The following is a 16,707-nucleotide window of genomic DNA, read 5'->3' as shown; positions in this document are numbered from 1 at the left end:
ATACATCCGTATGTAATAAAGGTGATTTCTGAAACACTACTTAGGAAAATAAGCTATACACAAAGTCCTCCCAACATCGAAAGCTGTATACATCTCACGACTGTATATCTGCCGTCGAGCCCTTTGGGACCACTACCTGAACAAATTCCTTGTCTTCAGAACGATGCTATGCTCTATACGGTTCTTTCATACTGACAGCCCTAAGAATCTAACAACACAGATTTTTGTACCCCTTTCAAATATCTTCTGACCTGGTCGGACATTTGTTTATAGATTTTGATGGTATCAAAATGACATTTGGGTCTTCAGAAAGAGGTTCTCGAATTCTCGGTCCAAACTCACAATTAGTTTCTTTTAAACTATTAAACTGTGGAAAAAACCGTTTTGATCATCATACCCAAGGACAAGAAACCGGTTCATCTGGTGATCCCAAAGCACTCGACGGCACAAGCACAAGCGTGGTAAGTATACAGCTTCCTACGTTGGGAGACCGTTGCGAGAATATTTCCAGATCTACTTCTGTTGAATGATTATGACGTCAATCTCCACTTGAGAAACCATATAATTAAGCTGCAGCCACTTCTTTTCGCCACAGCTTACCAAAGTACTATCCCAGACATTTAGAAAGGAAATCACATTGAGGAAGGGACAGCTCCTGACAAAAAAAAACAAAAAAAAAAAAACGTCCTCTTTGCTGCGACTTCTTGTGTCAAAGAAAACAGAGTTTGAAGAATTCATTTTGGCACTGAAAGAATTACAGGAACAGTTTTCTAAATGGTTTTAGGGAACTATTAATTTCATGATAGCAGTTAACTGCCTCCGCAAATAGTCCTGTTAGATCTGCACTGTAATTTCTGTTGAAAAGACAAATTCTTTTACGTTCAAACTGAGCAGGAGGTATGGGAAGTTTTCTTTGGGAAGAATTTCCACGTCACCGTAATGAGGCTGCAAAAGTGATATGAATGTTTAGATCAAGAAGTGGATATGACAGGCTTTATAAAAATGAATAAGTCATGATTAAGTGGAAGACTTTCCGATGAAAGTCTAAAAAACTGTGGCTCTATCCGTGAGCCAGATATGAATTTTATCATTTCTTCAGCGGAATAAAAATAACTGCTTCATAGTGAAAAATTGTTACGTTTGTTATTTGTGTTCCTCGGAAATATGAAACAAAGCCATATGCAATCCGCGTCATGTTTCTTGCACAACTGAATAGCCATATAATACGACGCGTTGTTGTTTCCCCTCCTTCCCGCTGAGACAGTGAAACATCGTAGAGGAGGAACTAAGCATCCAGATGAAAGAGAGTCTCACAAGTGTAAGAGCTCCGCACGCATGCAGAGTTCTTGGCCATTCGCGGTTTACAATGTATCCTAGTGGTATAGGGGAAGCCTAGACGAACAATTTCATCTGGACACCTGTGGTCTATCACACCAGGTAATAAACTCACATTGGCCTACAAAAGCCTCTTAAGCTACAGTGCATGTTCGGCGAAGGAGATTCCGGCTAAAATCGTTCTTGCATATTAAAAAGCCCCTGTTCTTGCACTTAGGAACTGTAAAAGTGATGTTCGTGTAACGTACGAAACCTATGTCTCTCAAGTGACTGTCAAACAGTGAGTTGACGTAAGTCATGAGATAGTGATATGCAAACATACAGAAGGTGGTAGTATGGCATGCACAATGTATAAAAGGGCAGTGCATTAGCGGAGTTGTCATTTGTACTCAGGTGATTTATGTGAAAAGGTTTCCTACGTGATATGGCCGCACGAAGGGAATTAACAGACTCTGAACGCGGAATGGTATTTCGAGCTAGACACATGGGACATTCCATGTGGGAAATACGAGTGTTGGAACGTAAATACTGGCAACTATTTACTCATAACCGATACAAAACAGTTACATGTTTGCACCTGTTGCCAGTGATCTGGAAGGCGTAGTATACCGTTAGCAGAGCCTGTTCTGTTGATGGTGCGAATGGAGATATCTACTGCGTGTCGAATGTCTGGAACAATTCTGAAGCGAATGCCACGAACTGGTTCCATCATCTTCGGAATCAAATCAAAGTCACCATCACCTGCGACCAGCTTCGCGAAAGAAGAGGCGACACTTTCTGCGCGACCCACCCATCATTATGCATGACAATGCGCGGGCGCATACAGCGCAAGCTGTGGCTGCTCTGTTGGGTCGATGGGACTGGGAAGTTCTGTACGATCCACTATACTCCCCGGACTTAGTCCTTGTGACTTTGATTTGATTCCGAAGATAGAAGGAACCACTTCGTGGCATTCTCTTCAGAACCGATTGAGAGATTAGCGAGCGAGGTGGCGCAGTGATTAGCACACTGGACTCGCATTCGGGAGGACGACGGTTCAATCCCACGCCCGGCCATCCTGATTTAGGTTTTCCGTGATTTTCCTAAATCACTCCAGGCAACTGCCGGTATGGTTCCTTTGAAACGGCACGGCCGACTTCCTTCCCCATCCTACCCGAATACGATGAGACCGATAACCTCGCAGTTTGGTCTCTTACCCCAAACCAACCAACCGTTCCAGAGATTCGACAGGCAGTAGACCACTCCATTCGCACCATCAACAGAACAGGCTCTGCTAACGGTATACTACGCCTTCCACATCGCTGGCAACGGGTTCTACGCAACGCTGGTGACTACTTCCATTATTTTGCGGTACACAGTGTCAAGAGTGTGCCGGGAACACCAAATTTCGGGTATTACTTCTCACCATGGACAATGAAGTGGCCGACGACCTTTTCTTAACGACCGAAAGCAGTGGCGTTAACATAGAGTTGTCAGCGCTAACAGAAAAGCAACACTGGGCGAAATAAATGCAGAAATCGACCTGTGACGCAGGACGAACGTATTAGTCACGACAGTGCGGCGAAATTTGGCAAAAATGGGGCATGGCAGCAGATGATCTACGCAAGTGACTTTGCTAACGGCACAGCAGCCTGCAGCGTCTCTCCTGGGATCGTGACCATATCTGTTGGACTCTATATGACTGTAAAACCGTGGCCTACTAAGATGAGCCCCGATTACAGTTGGTAAGAGATGATGGTAAGGTTCGAGTGTGGCACAAACGCCACGAAGCCATGGATCCAAAGTGTAAAAATGGCTCGAAGCACTATGGGACTTAACATCTGAGGTCGTGAGTCCCCTAGACTTAGAACTACTTAAACCTAACTAACTGGGAATACATAGAGAGATCCCTTATCATATAGCTACAATATAGGAGGTTAGCAACTGGAAGCAGTTAATTCCATAAATTATCTGGGAGTAGGAGTGATTTAAAATGGAATGACCATATAAAGTTGATCGTTGGTAAAGCAGATGCCAGACTGAGATTCATTGGAAGAATCCTAAAGAAATGCAATCCGAAAACAAAGGAAGTAGGTTACAGTACGCTTGTTCGTACATTGCTTGAATACTGCTCAGCAGTGTGTTATCCGTACCAGATAGGGTTGACACAAGAGACAGGGAGGATCCAACGGAGAACAGCGCGCTTCGTTACAGGATCATTTAGTAACCGCGAAAGCGTTATGGAGATGACAGACAAACTCCAGTGGAAGACTCTGCAGGAAAGACGCTCAAGTAGCTCGGTACGGGATTTTGTTGAAGTTTCGAGAACATACGTTCACCGAGGAGTCAAGAAGTATATTGCTCCCTCCTACGTATATCTCGCGAAGAGACCATGAGGATAAAATCAGAGAGATTAGAGGCATATCGACAATTTTTCTTTCGAAGAACAATAGGAGACTGGAATAGAAGGGAGAACCGATAGAGGTACTCAAGGTACCCTCCGCGACACACCGTCAGGTGGCTTGCGGAGTATGGATGTATATGTAGATGTAGAATCTAAGGACAGCACACACATCCATGCCCGAGGCAGGATTCAAACCTGCGACTGTATCAGCAGCGCGGTTCCAGACTGAAGGGACTAGAACCGCTCGGCCACAACGGCCGGCTCCAAAGTGTCAACAAGGTTCTGTGTGGGCAGTGTTTACATAGGATGGACTGAGTCCTGTCGTCCAAGTGAACCGATCACTGAGCAGAGATGGATACGATCGGCTACTTAGAGACTATTTGCAGCCATTCATGGATTTATTGTTCCGGAACAAAGAAGAAATTTTTAGGGATGACAATGCGCCATGTCACTGGCCTGCAACTGTTCGCGATACGTTTGAAGCACATTCTGGACAGTTCGAATGAATGATCCGGCCCCGCAGATCGATATGAATCCCATCAAACATTTACGGGGCATAATGGGAAGGTCAGTTCGTGCAGAAAATCCCGCACCTACAAAACTTTCGCAATTATGGACTGCCCTATAGGAATCATGACTGAATATTTCTGCAGAGGACTTCCAAGAACTAGTTGAGCCCATGAAACTTCGAGTTGCTGCACTATGCTGGGCAAAAAGAGTTCCGATACGATATTAGGAGGTATCCCATGACTTTTGTCACCTCAGTATGAACAGTGGGGCGTCTCGAAGTTGGTCCACTAGACGGAAGACGAAGGGATGTACAAGTGTAGTACGTCGGCGATAGCGACATGTGATGAAGATATTCCGTAAGTTCGCCACATGCGAGACTGGTGGTCCACGGTGCAAGACCTTCAGTTTCCGTGAGTGTGTGTACACTTGTCCGTATCTAGTAGTTATGAGTTGTCAGGTCTTTTAGTGCAGCCTGTAGTGTTTTGGAGACAGGTGCAGACACGACCGTGGTGTTGCAGGCACGGGCGCGCGCTAGGCCACCGGCGCAGCAGCAGCAGCAGCAGCACTCCGGCTCGGTGGTGGTGACGCGGTCGTCGACGCCGCCGCCGCCGCCGTCGTGGCGCCGCCACCCGCCGCTCATCCTGGCGACGACGCCGGCCGAGCCGGCAGTGGTGGTGCGCTCGGCGTCGCGCCAGGACGGCGCCGTCGTCATCTCGTGGGACTCGCGCGCCGCCGACATCCCCGGCTTCCGCGTCGTCTACCGCCTGTTCGGCGACCGCGCCTTCAAGCAGGGCCCGCCGCTCGAGCTCAGCGAGCGCGAGTTCAAGATCAAGAACGTGCCGCCGCAGGTAGGTCGCCGCACATCCCACTCTGCGCCGCCGTCCGACCATTCTTCATCGGCCTTCTAGGTGCGGTCCACCTCAGTTTCCTCTTCTCTCTTCCAACGTCTTCATCTCTCACAGTAACACTTGTACCCAACATCCTGAATTACACTACTGCCTATTAAAATTGCTACACGAACAAGAAATGCAGATGATTCATTCCACAAATATACTATACTATAACTGACATGTCATTACATTTTCACCCAATTTGGTTTCATACATCCAGAGAAATCAGTACCCAGAACAACCACCTCTGGCTGTAATAGCGGCCTTGATACGCCTGGCCATTGAGTCAAATAGAGCTTGGATGGCGTGTACAGATACAGCTGCCCATGCAGCTTCAACACGATACCACAGTTCATCAAGAGTAGTGACTCGCGTATGGTGACGACCCAGCACCACTGACCAGACGTTTTCAACTGGTGAGAGATCTGGAGAATGTGCTGGCCAGGGCAGCAGCCGAACATTTTCTGTACCCAAAAAGCCCCGTACAGGACCAGCAACATGCGGTCGTGCATTATCCTGCTGAAATGTAGGTTTTCGCAGGGATCGAATGAAGGGTAGAGCCACGGGCCGTTATACATCTGAAATGTAACGTCCACTGTTCAAAGTGCCGTCATTGCGTACAAGAGGTGACCGAGACGTGTAATCAATGGCACCCCATACCATCACGCCGGGTGATACGCCAGTATGGCGATGACGAATACACGCTTCCAATGTGCGTTCACCGCGATGTCGCCAAACACAGATGCGACCACCTTGATGCTGTAAACAGAACATGGATTCGTCCGAAAAATGACGTTTTGCCATTCGTGCACCCAGGTTCGTCATTGAGTACACCATCGCAGGCGCTCCTGTCTGTGAAGCAGCGTCAAGGGTAACCGCAGCCATGTTCTCCGAGCTGATAGTCCATGCTGCTGCTGCTAACGTCGAACTGTTCGTGCAGATGGTTGTTGTCTTGCAAATGTCCCCATCTGTTGACTCAGGGATCGAGAATTGGCTGCACGATCCGTTACAGGCATGCGGATAAGATGCCTGTCATCTCAACTGCTAGTGATAACGAGGCAGTTGGGATCCAGCACGGCGTTCCGTATTACACTCCTGAACCCACCGATTCGCTATTGTGATAACAGTCATTGGATCTCGACCAACGCGAGCAGTAGTGTCGCGATACGATAAACCGCAATCGCGATGGGCTACAATCCGACCTTTATCAAAATCGGAAACGTGATGGCAAGCATTTCTCCTCCTCACACGACGCATATCAACAACATTTCACCAGGCAACGCCGGTTAACTGCTGTTTGTGTATGAGAAATCGGCTGCAAAGTTTCCTCATGTCAGCATGTTGTAGGTGTCGCCACCGGTGCCAACTTTGTGTGAATCCTCTGAAAAGTTAATAATTTGCATATCACAGCATCTTCTTCCTGTAGGTTAAATTTCGCGTCTGTAGCACGTCACCTTCGTGCTGTAGCAATTTTAATGGCCAGTAGAGTATTTGTTCTTTACACACTATCTGATCAAAAGAGTCCGGATACCTATATGTAATACGGAGCTGTCCACTGGATGTCACCTGATGTGGACCTGCCAGTACAAACGAAGGCGGGAACTACAGTGTTGTCAGTAGAAAAGCAGCTAACAGCAGAAGGCCTCAGTGACTTCGAGCGTGCACTGGCAACTGGCTGAGTAACAAATCCATCGAGTACATTGCGCGGAGCTCGTGGTCTAGTGGCTAGCGTTGCTGCCTCTGGATCACGGGGTATTGGGTTCGACTGCCGGTCGGGTCGGGGATTTTCTCCGGCCGGGGACTGAGCGTTTGTGTTGTCCTCGTTATCTCATTATCATTCGGGAAGTGTTGAGACTGAAAATGGAAAGATTTAGAACTTGTACGGGCGCTGATGACCAAGATGTTGAGCGCGCCCCACAAATCGACATCATCATCACCAGGGACATTTCAATTCAGCTCTTCTAAAACTGACCAAGTCGACTGCGAGTGACGTGACTGTGAAGTGGAAAGGCGAAGGAAAACCACAGCTAAACCAGGCAAGACCTTATATACTGACGGAGACGGATCATCAAGTTCATGCACGGTGCGTTATTTCCACTTGTAACTGAGTCGACTACGAATACGTTTCGTGCCTTGTTGGTAAGGCGGGTGCCAGGTTTAGATTCATTGGGAGAGTCGTTAGAAAATGTAGTCCATCAACAAAGGAAGTGGCTTACAAAACACTCGTTCGACCTATACTTGAGTATTGCTCATCAGTGTGCGATCCGTACCAGGTCGGGTTGACAGAGGAGATAGAGAAGATCCAAAGAAGAGCGGCACGTTTCGACACAGGGTTATTTGTTAAGCGTTACAGCGTTACGGAGATGTTTAGCAAACTCAAGTGGCAGACTCTGCAAGAGAGGCGCTCTGCCTCGCGATGTAGCTTGCTGTCCAGGTTTCGAGAGGGTGTGTTTCTGGATGAGGTACAGAATATATTGAATCCCCCTACTTATACCTCCCGAGGACATCACGAATGTAAAATTAGAGAGATTCGAGCGCGCACGGAGGCTTTCCGGCAGTCGTTCTTCCCGCGAACCATACGCGACTGGAACAGGAAAGGGTGGTAATGACAGTGGCACGTAAAGTGCCCTCCGCCAAACATCGTTGGGTGGCTTGCGGAGTATAAATGTAGATGTACGGATAATATTTCCAGCTGCCGGGGTCTCCACATTCCCGTCAATCGCACTCCCTCCACAAAACACCCAAAAATGGCAGGTGGGAGAAGAATCGCATCCTGAGCGTTCCGTACAAAGTAAATTATGAATATGGGCAGATCATCCCTCGAGAAATGGAGGATCTCAAAGATTTCTGTCTGTTATCGACACTGATGCCGCTAACATATCGGTCCTACGGATTCCAAGACTTTCGAGACTGCTTTAATTTTACGTTTCGAGTCGGTAAAATACAAATGAAACAGTTTTCGAGTGATATAATGACAAATCAATAAATTTTCCGTTTTTTTCTTTACTTGTACTGCGAAACCTTTTTTGTTGTCAGAGTTTACGATTCCACGTCAAGGGGAAGTATCCAGGAGGTTTTAGTGAGTGGGTTTGGGAGTACCAAAATATGTGGCATATATGGCCGTATGTTTTGACTGCATTCGCTTAGAAGCTACACCACTAAGGAACTAAAAACTTCAGTATGTGATAGAATTTTCAACTTGATGCGGCTACCGAAACACACACACACACACACAGAAGAATAATAAAGTGATCGTATGATGGTTCCGTTTTTACCGACTGAGGTACGGAGCTGTAAAATTGCATGAAATTAGCAGAAGGAATAAGTCGTGAGTTCCAAAGTGCTACCAGCCAGCACAATGATTGCGTGGGGCGTTAAAAAGAAAGGGGGTAAATGATCTGGCAGCTCCCCGGAAGCCATAAGTTTCTGTAGTCAGTACTAAGTGCTCCAGAGTTAGTGTAAAGAGCGACGCCACAGCACAGTCGACGTCGGGAAACAGGTTGTCCGGAGCGGTGAACCGCGCCGCACCCTGTGGCAATCAGATACAGTGGTTTGCGTCTGCTGAATGTTCAGAGAACGTTACCTGCCACCATGTGTGGTGCCAACAATGAACTACGGGGGATGTCTTCCGTGGTTAAGCTGTGGTCCCCTTATTGCGCTCACGAAAGTGCTAAATGCTGAAGCATATCAACACATTTTACAGCCCTGCGTACTTTTTACAGTAGAGGAACAGCTCTGAGACGGTGGTGGTTCGTATCACCATGACGATGCACCCTCTCATAAAGCAGCATCTGTGAGACAATGGTTTGTGGATAACATTATTCGTGAAACGAATTGGTCTGCCCAGAGTCGTGACCTGAACCCAATGTTACACCATTGGGATGAGTTAGAACATCGCAGTGTTCAACATCTGTATCTTCTCTGGTTTTGGCTCTTTACGATTAATGGGCTGCCATTCCTCCACAAACATTCACACATCCTCGCTGACTGTGTCTCCAGCGCAGTTCAAGATCTCATAAAGGCGAAGGATGGACATGTTCATATTAATGACCACTAATAAGTGTCCCTAATACTTTTGATCCGGTAGTGTAATGCAATCTCTGTCTTTCCCTACAGCTTTTATCCGCTACAGTTCCTCCTAGCACAATGATGTCTCAACACACGTCCCATCATTCTGGCCTTCCTTTCTGTCAGTGTTGTCCACATGTCCCGCTCGTTCCATTTCTGTGGAGAGTGTCCTCTGCTCTTATCAGTCCGCTTAATTTTCGACATCCTTCTATAATATCACATCTCAAATGTTTCGATTCTTTTATTTTCCGACTTCCCCACATCCCTCGATTCATTGCCATACAATGCAGTACTCCAAGCAATTCTCAGAAATTTCTTCCTCAAATTAAGGCCAAATATCTGATACTCACAGTACACTCCTTTTGGTGAGGAATGCCCTCTTTATTGGGCTAGTCTACTGTTTGTGTCCATCTTGTTGCGTCTGCCATGTGCTATTTTGGTTCCAACGTAGTACAAGTCCTTCATTTACTCTTGTTCATTTGACCTTACGTTTACCGTTAATCTCATTTCTGCGAATCCTCATTACTTTCGTCTTTCTTCGGGTTACTCTCAATTCATGCTGTGTGCTAGTTAGAATGTTCATTCCATCAACAGGTCCTGCAATTTTTCGTCGTTTTCACCGAGAATCTTAACACTTTCAACTAAATTTTCATCCCACTCCTCCTCCTGTTTTTTATTTCCATCATTGCTTCTTCGACGTATAGGCGCAGAGGTGAAAGATTACATCCATGTCTTATGTACTTTCTGCCCGAGCATTTCGCTCTTTGTCTTATACTTTTATTGTTTCATCTTGGTCCTTGTATGTAAAGTATATTACTCATCTTTCCCTACAGCTTTCACCTATTTTCCTGGGAATTTAGAGCACCTTGCGTAAGTTTACAATGTCCAACGCTTTTTCTCATTTGACAATCCTATTAACATGTCTCAATTTTTGTTGCTTCCATTTTCAAGCACAATGTCAGAACAAACTTATCGTCGTCTTGTACACGCCAGTTACCCACAGAAATTTACTTCAGATAAAAAAAAACTACAATCGCCACCATTCACCACTTGGTGACTTGACATTCTTCCTAACCCTTGCAAACCATAACGTTTGGCTGTAGCTCAACACAGATGCATCACTTGAACCTATCGGTACGCGACTTCCACATTGCCCTTTGATGATGCTGTCTCTCAATAAATTACTTTTATTTCTGAAGACTTGTTTCATCATCATTCTTTTAATATCCATCACATTTCTGATAGCTTTATTTACTGTACTATGTGTTTACGTGAAATGATCGTTCTCCAGGCCATGAGTTAAAATTGTGAACTGACGTCCTTCTTTGAGTCTGCAAATCTAATGCATGTAACTGCCAATAAATTTTACTCCTCTTCGAAGATTTTTTATTGTTTCTATTGCATTTTCCATATTCAAAGTAAACGAATATGGAAAGACGGGGCGGCCCTGTTGGACACCTGTCTTTATTACAACCTCCCTCTCCATGAATGTTGATTTGAGAACTCTGATTTACGCATAAATTCTGAATCAGTTGGTACCAACGCTAGTCCAAAACAATCTGTACAAATAATGTAAATGACAACATTTTCGCCATGGACAGCACTATTTACTTTATTTTCCACAACTGCAATTTCTACAACTCACTAAAGTTGGGAAATTTCCCAGGCAACATATACGTGTTTACAGTACTGGCACTAAATACTCTGGATTGATAATTGGCCAAACTTACCGACATGTTAAAAAGACACCTGTTGTCAACATTGGAATAAAAAGAGAAAAGGGTATGAATTCTGAGTCCACAATAAACTGAAGGCCCCCGCACTACAAGCTGTCAGTTCAAAGGTAGGAGGACGACACCGACAGACAACTCCAGCAGGACTATGGCCAGTAAAGCACTGCTGCGTCCAAGCCAACTTTCAGGTTGGTGACGGATTTTTTGGGGAGTGATCCTAAAGAGTGTTTCTTAACCACTATGCCTCCTCATTCGCTAGTCTGTATATGTGTAGCCGTACAGCTGAGCACTTCTGACAAGGGGAGGGCCTCAAGCAACAGCAATCGACTCTTTTCTTTGGCGGGTCGCTTATGTACCACGTAGAATGAAGGATTGGGTTTTGGTTCACAACCCCCCCCCCCCCCCCCACGCCTCATCCTCCCCGCTTTTTGAGAAAAAAATGTCTGAAGTTCATCCTTACGTGCAATCGACTCAAAATTGACGGGAGCAATAGAAAATTGAATATTTCTCATCGTCATACATTGGGTCCGAAAACGCATTTTTCCTAAAAATCGAGAAAAGGTTTTACGACCGCCATTTATCTATCCGTAAAGTTAACGTCCTTCAAGAAAAGTGGCAATGGCGCATTGGCTGGTTGATCAGGGCAACTGGCTAGGGAGCGGAGGACGGAGGACGTGTCAGATTCCTACACGTATCCTGCATTCTTTTTTTTCATATGTAGTTTTCTCTGTCTCGAAATTTATGGAAATATAACTGTTAATAAGGTGAATAAACCAGGAATTGAATATAGCGAGGCAAGTAAATACATTTGCCAAGCAAGTGAAGAATTCAAATTTTAATTCTCGTTTTATGAAAACCACTCCGAGATGGGTTTCTCCGAATTCGTCACGAGAGACTATGGACAGCTCTGTATCGAGGTTTTATAAAAGGAAATCGCTTCCTTTTACCCAGCGGTAATTATTTTTCGGGAATTAATTTTGATGCATATCACGTATTCAATGACATCACATGAAAAATCAATGCTTAAATGCTGATGCTAAGGATCCTTACTGCGTTTGCGCGGTTGTGCAACTCCCGCTGTTTCCAGAAGCAAATTGTAATTATGAAACCTCGAAATAACGCTGTCAACGGTTCCTTGTGACGAATTCGGGACAATCCGTAGAGTTGTTTGCAAATAACAAGGATTAAAATTTCTATTTTTCACTAATCCAGGTTGTTTGAGAAACGTTTTGTATCTACCTTGTTATGGTTCCTTAGTGAGTCGTTCACCTTATTAACCATCCAGAGTCCACGGAGAAAAATAAATAACGCTGCGGAATACATGTAAGAATGAATACACATAGGAATCCAACACAAGTCTTCTGCTCCCCAGTCAGTTGCCTCGATCACTTGACCAGTGCCGCTTTCGTAGAAGAGCTATAACCTTACAGGCAGGCCTACGTAAGCGACAGTCGTAATTTTTTTTTTTTTTCAGATTTTGTTGACTTCATTTGTGATGATGGAAAAGCTCAGTTTTCCATTATCAATCGATTCCGTAAATTGAGAGACACGAACTTCGTGCGTTGTTTTCTCTAATACGTGGGGTAATGAGCCACCTTGAAGTCTTCCATGTCACGTGGTACACAAGCTACCTGGCGAACATGAGCCGATTCGCTGGGCCCTGTGCGAGGCCTTCCCCTTGTGTGTACGAGTCGAAAGAGCAGGAGCAGTGATGAGAACGGCGGGCGTGCCGGTGGCCGCTCTGTGCAGGAGTGCATCGTGGTGTGCGTGGTGTCGCTGTCTGACGTCACGGTGACGCCGGAGACAGTGCCGGCGGCGCAGTGCCGGGAGGTGCGCACGGCGGCTGCGGGCGCGTTGCCGGGCAACATGGACAAGATCACGATCGCGGCGAGCGCCGCCATCTGCGCCACCGTGGTCGTGGCGCTGGTCGTGTTCGTGGCGGCGTCGCGGCGGCGCTCGCGCCAGCTGCGCACGCTGCACGGCGGCAAGGCGGCCGGCCGGCCCGCGTCGCCGCAGTTGCCGCACCCGCCGCTCTCCTCGCTGGCGGCGCTCGCGTCGCCCGCCGCCGCGCCGCCGGGCTTCGGCCACAAGGAATGGGACCAGGGGTCCGTTTACAGCGGCCGCAGCATCCCGCGCCCGCGTGCCTACCACCTCGACCGCCAAGGTGAGTCCGCAGCTCCGGCAATTGTGATGCATTTTTTTTTTTTTTTTTAAAGAGCTGCTTCTTTGGTGCTGTCATCTCACGAAATGGACAGTGTAACGGTACTTTGACTACCGCGCCTCCGCCAGTACAAAGATATGATTCATGATCGCGCATGCAGAAGAGCGCTGCGCCAGCGACAGATTTTTATAAATAATTTTGATTTTTTTTTTACTTTTGCGTAGGTGTTTGTTTTAACAACTAGTTGATTACTCTCTTGTCTTCATACATTGAAGACGTGTATTTTTCGGCGCTGTGTTAAATATGATTTTAAGTGGAAATTAAAACTATATTACGAAACGAAGTCACTTCAGTAGTGATTCGCAATGTTTATCGCCAAATTTATAAATTAATCCTGACAGTGACAACTTCAAGAAATTTTCATCACACGGAGAACAAGAGGGCCAACGAACATTGAAAAAAAAGGACATCTTACAATAAAATTAAGAAGTATTCCAGACTCAGCTACTAAGACTATATTATAATAGATACTACGTTTCTGACAGAATTATAAGGTAAATTTCAACTTGTTTCTGACGCTATTTCCTTACAGTCGCTTTTTGTAGTGTTCCCGACCCGGTCTGCCATTCACGGTCAAATTACAGCACTATCTCAATCAGTAATACGAAGTCCGCCTTATCAGTAACTTATTCCATCAAAATTCAAAACCCAATCAGATTTTCTATTTTGTATTTTCAGGGCAGAACCCCGAGGAAAGGACACACTACTACAGACGCCGTTGTGGCACGAACAACAATATTTCATTTGTTCTAGAAACGGTTCTCGGATGTCACGGTGAAATGCGCACATTCCAACGGCATAACTAACCGACGTACACAGTACTGACGCGTAATAGAGAAACAATCGAAATTCGCAGCTAACCATAGAGGGTATCCACAAATGAATGTCCCAGTTGCAATAGCATGTTACAAGAGTTTAATTTAGACTATTTACAACAAATGATACGTAAAATAGAAGGCAGACTAACTTAGTTTACCTTACAAATGTTCTTTTTCTGTACCTTTAGTTACAGGGCACACTTCAAACCTAGGATCCAAATCTGAAGTTCCACTTTGGTCATCAAGTCCGGAGAAATGGAAGCAAAACCCTTTTCAATTCTGTGCATCAACTCTGGCAAATCATTATGTAGTGCCGGATCGTAGACACGATCTTTTATAAAGCCCCAAAGGAAAAGATCGCATGGCGTGAGGTCAGGTGAACGCGGACTGGAACGGAAAATAGCTCAGTCTTTCTGACCATTATGGCCAATCCAACGGTCAGGAACTTCGACCTTCAATCACTCTCGTACAAGAGATGCCAATGAGAATGGGCTCCATCTTGTTTGCAAATAAAGTTCAGCTTCACCTTCCAATTGGGAAAAGAGCAACTCTAGTAACATATACAGGTAATAAACCTTTGTTAAGTTAGCTTTAGCGAAAAAAGAAAAGAACAGTACACATGACATTGGGATACAGTTCAGAAAACGATTAATTTTGGGGAACCTCTTTGCTGTTGTATAGGTTCATTAGGAAGCAAACCCCCCCCCCCCCCCCCACACACACACACCTCCTTCGCCGGATACGAATATTATGGGTGTTTACCATCTCACTCAAAAGATTGAAAGCACAGGACAGTCACCTGGCTTTAAAGCATGGTATGCACCAACTGTAATCGGTATGGACGCCGCACATGTAAAAGCATTGATAAGACCTTCTAGACTGTCGTCTTTCGCAAATGAAATTCAAAACTTGCTTTTGGAACAGACTTCTCACGACTACTAAGGTAAGGCGCTGTGAAACGGTTGTCTACATCCACTTCAATTTTGGCCATCCACCTGTTTTTTTCTTTTACACACTCATCCGGTCATTTCGAACAGTCAAAACCATTGGTGAACGGTTTTGCCACGTGGAAGATTACATTTTAACTTTAAACGAAAAGCACGTTAATCTGAAATTATCGATTTCCTCTTACCAAACTGCAAAACACCGAACGCATTGGGCTGAAGGGGTCGCCATTTTGCATACATGCCGTACGTAGCGCTGCAAGCGAAAAAACAACAAAGCAGTACCCGTGCAAGCGCTTATCTTAAACTGTTTTAGTTACTCTTTAATTGTGACTTTGAACCAATGCACTACAATGCTTACGATGCTACGCGCGCGGTCACACTGTAACAAACCTCGTCTGCTGAACGTAAAGACTTCGGCCGACAGTCAGTGAAATTGAAATCGGCCCGTTTTCTTCCGTAAATCGGCTTAACGTGTCCCAGACACGAAATATGGAGTGTAAGGGGCTCATAAGTTTAGTCACAGAAAAATGAGTTTGTGGCATCCTGAGGATGAAAACACCATAATCGAGGTAAAATACGGAATCTATAGGCTGAAGTAAGTTTATTGAAAACCACAAGTAGGCAAAATCTTTATCTGAAATTTTAAGCGTAAATTATGACCTCAAACAAAAATTGTTCACGTGAGAATGTTGGCGTGTCTTTTGTTTATAGTTACTGTTGTGGATCGTCTTTTTGGTTTCTGGTAGCTTGGCATTAGCTGTCTACGAATTATTATTATTCCTCCTTACTAACATTTTTATGCCAGTAGGGTGGTGATTCTGTTATATTCGTATGAAGTGGTTTGCAAATGTGGTGTACGATATGTTCTTCCATTTTTCAGTGTTTCGGAGTATCTTATGCTGAACTTTATGCTACTCTTTAACACGTCATTGAAGGTTAACTGATGTACGTGTGCACAAACGTAAAGAGATGTAGCGAAACAGTGTGTCCGTAATCTTGCTTTTCAATGTCGCCTCAAATCATCTGGAGTATGTGCAGAAGGGTTCTCCCATCAAAAAATATGTCCGTAACACTTGCCTTGTTATTTAGGTAACTGGGTACGGAATGTACAGTGCTCGTGATGTTCTTTTCGAGACAAGTATAGCGCATTCAGATGCATTCGGCCTCTTTCTTAACAGCAAAAGCCGCAATGCAGCATTTGTCTCCAAGCACAGAAGCTTCGTGGTATCCACCCACCCTAAGAGATTAAAACCTAACTTACTTGATACAAAGCATAGATTGTAACCTAACCTAACTTAGCCTCCTTGATCCCCACACAAAACTGACGACGGAGATCGGTCGAAAGTGTCTGCGGTGTCGGCCGATGTAAACAACGGGCGACATCTGGCGACGGCGTCTGACGCCCATTGTCGGGCAGTCTTAGACTTCTGGTACCCTCTACACCAGGGGCGGGCAAACGTTACACGCGGCCCTAGAGCGCATAGCGCTGCACGTGTGCTGCTCGCTGAAATTTGGGAAGAGTACGGTGACATACCAACCCACAGTGAAGTCCGCTGGCTTAGCTGCGGTAATGTACTAAAAACATTTTTTGAGCTGAGCGAATAAATCAGTTTTTAAAGGACAAAGGAAGGTACGAAACCAAGTTAGAAGATCCAGAGTGAGTTCACGACCTTGCACTTTTAGTGGACATTACTGGACACATGGATACATTGAACACAAGTATGCAAGGAGAAAATCAGCTAATTTGTGAAATGGCTGAAAAGGTGCAAGTTTTCAGTAGCAAGCTTGAGCTGTGGGAAAGA

General features: G+C 45.4%; 2 protein-coding genes across 3 annotated transcripts in view; one reads left to right on the top strand and one right to left on the bottom strand.

The window, feature by feature from the left end:
• Positions 1 to 16,707, bottom strand: part of LOC126335151 (rab3 GTPase-activating protein catalytic subunit) — a 471,879-nt gene that overhangs the window by 353,751 nt on the left and 101,421 nt on the right. The gene's annotated exons all lie outside the window — the stretch shown is intronic.
• The window catches only part of LOC126335152 (TLR4 interactor with leucine rich repeats), a 300,800-nt gene that overhangs the window by 273,879 nt on the left and 10,214 nt on the right, over positions 1 to 16,707 (top strand). For both annotated transcript variants that reach the window (XM_049998122.1, XM_049998121.1), the window contains exons 7-8: positions 4,747 to 5,076; positions 12,669 to 13,083. In XM_049998122.1, the coding sequence (XP_049854079.1) occupies positions 4,747 to 5,076; positions 12,669 to 13,083 (745 nt within the window). The remainder of the gene's footprint in view (positions 1 to 4,746; positions 5,077 to 12,668; positions 13,084 to 16,707) is intronic.

The sequence above is a fragment of the Schistocerca gregaria genome, chromosome 2 (assembly GCF_023897955.1).
Source record: "Schistocerca gregaria isolate iqSchGreg1 chromosome 2, iqSchGreg1.2, whole genome shotgun sequence".
Classification (NCBI taxonomy): domain Eukaryota; kingdom Metazoa; phylum Arthropoda; class Insecta; order Orthoptera; family Acrididae; genus Schistocerca; species Schistocerca gregaria.
The sequence above is the reverse complement of the archived record's forward strand: the minus strand, read 5'-3'. Positions and strand labels throughout refer to the sequence as shown.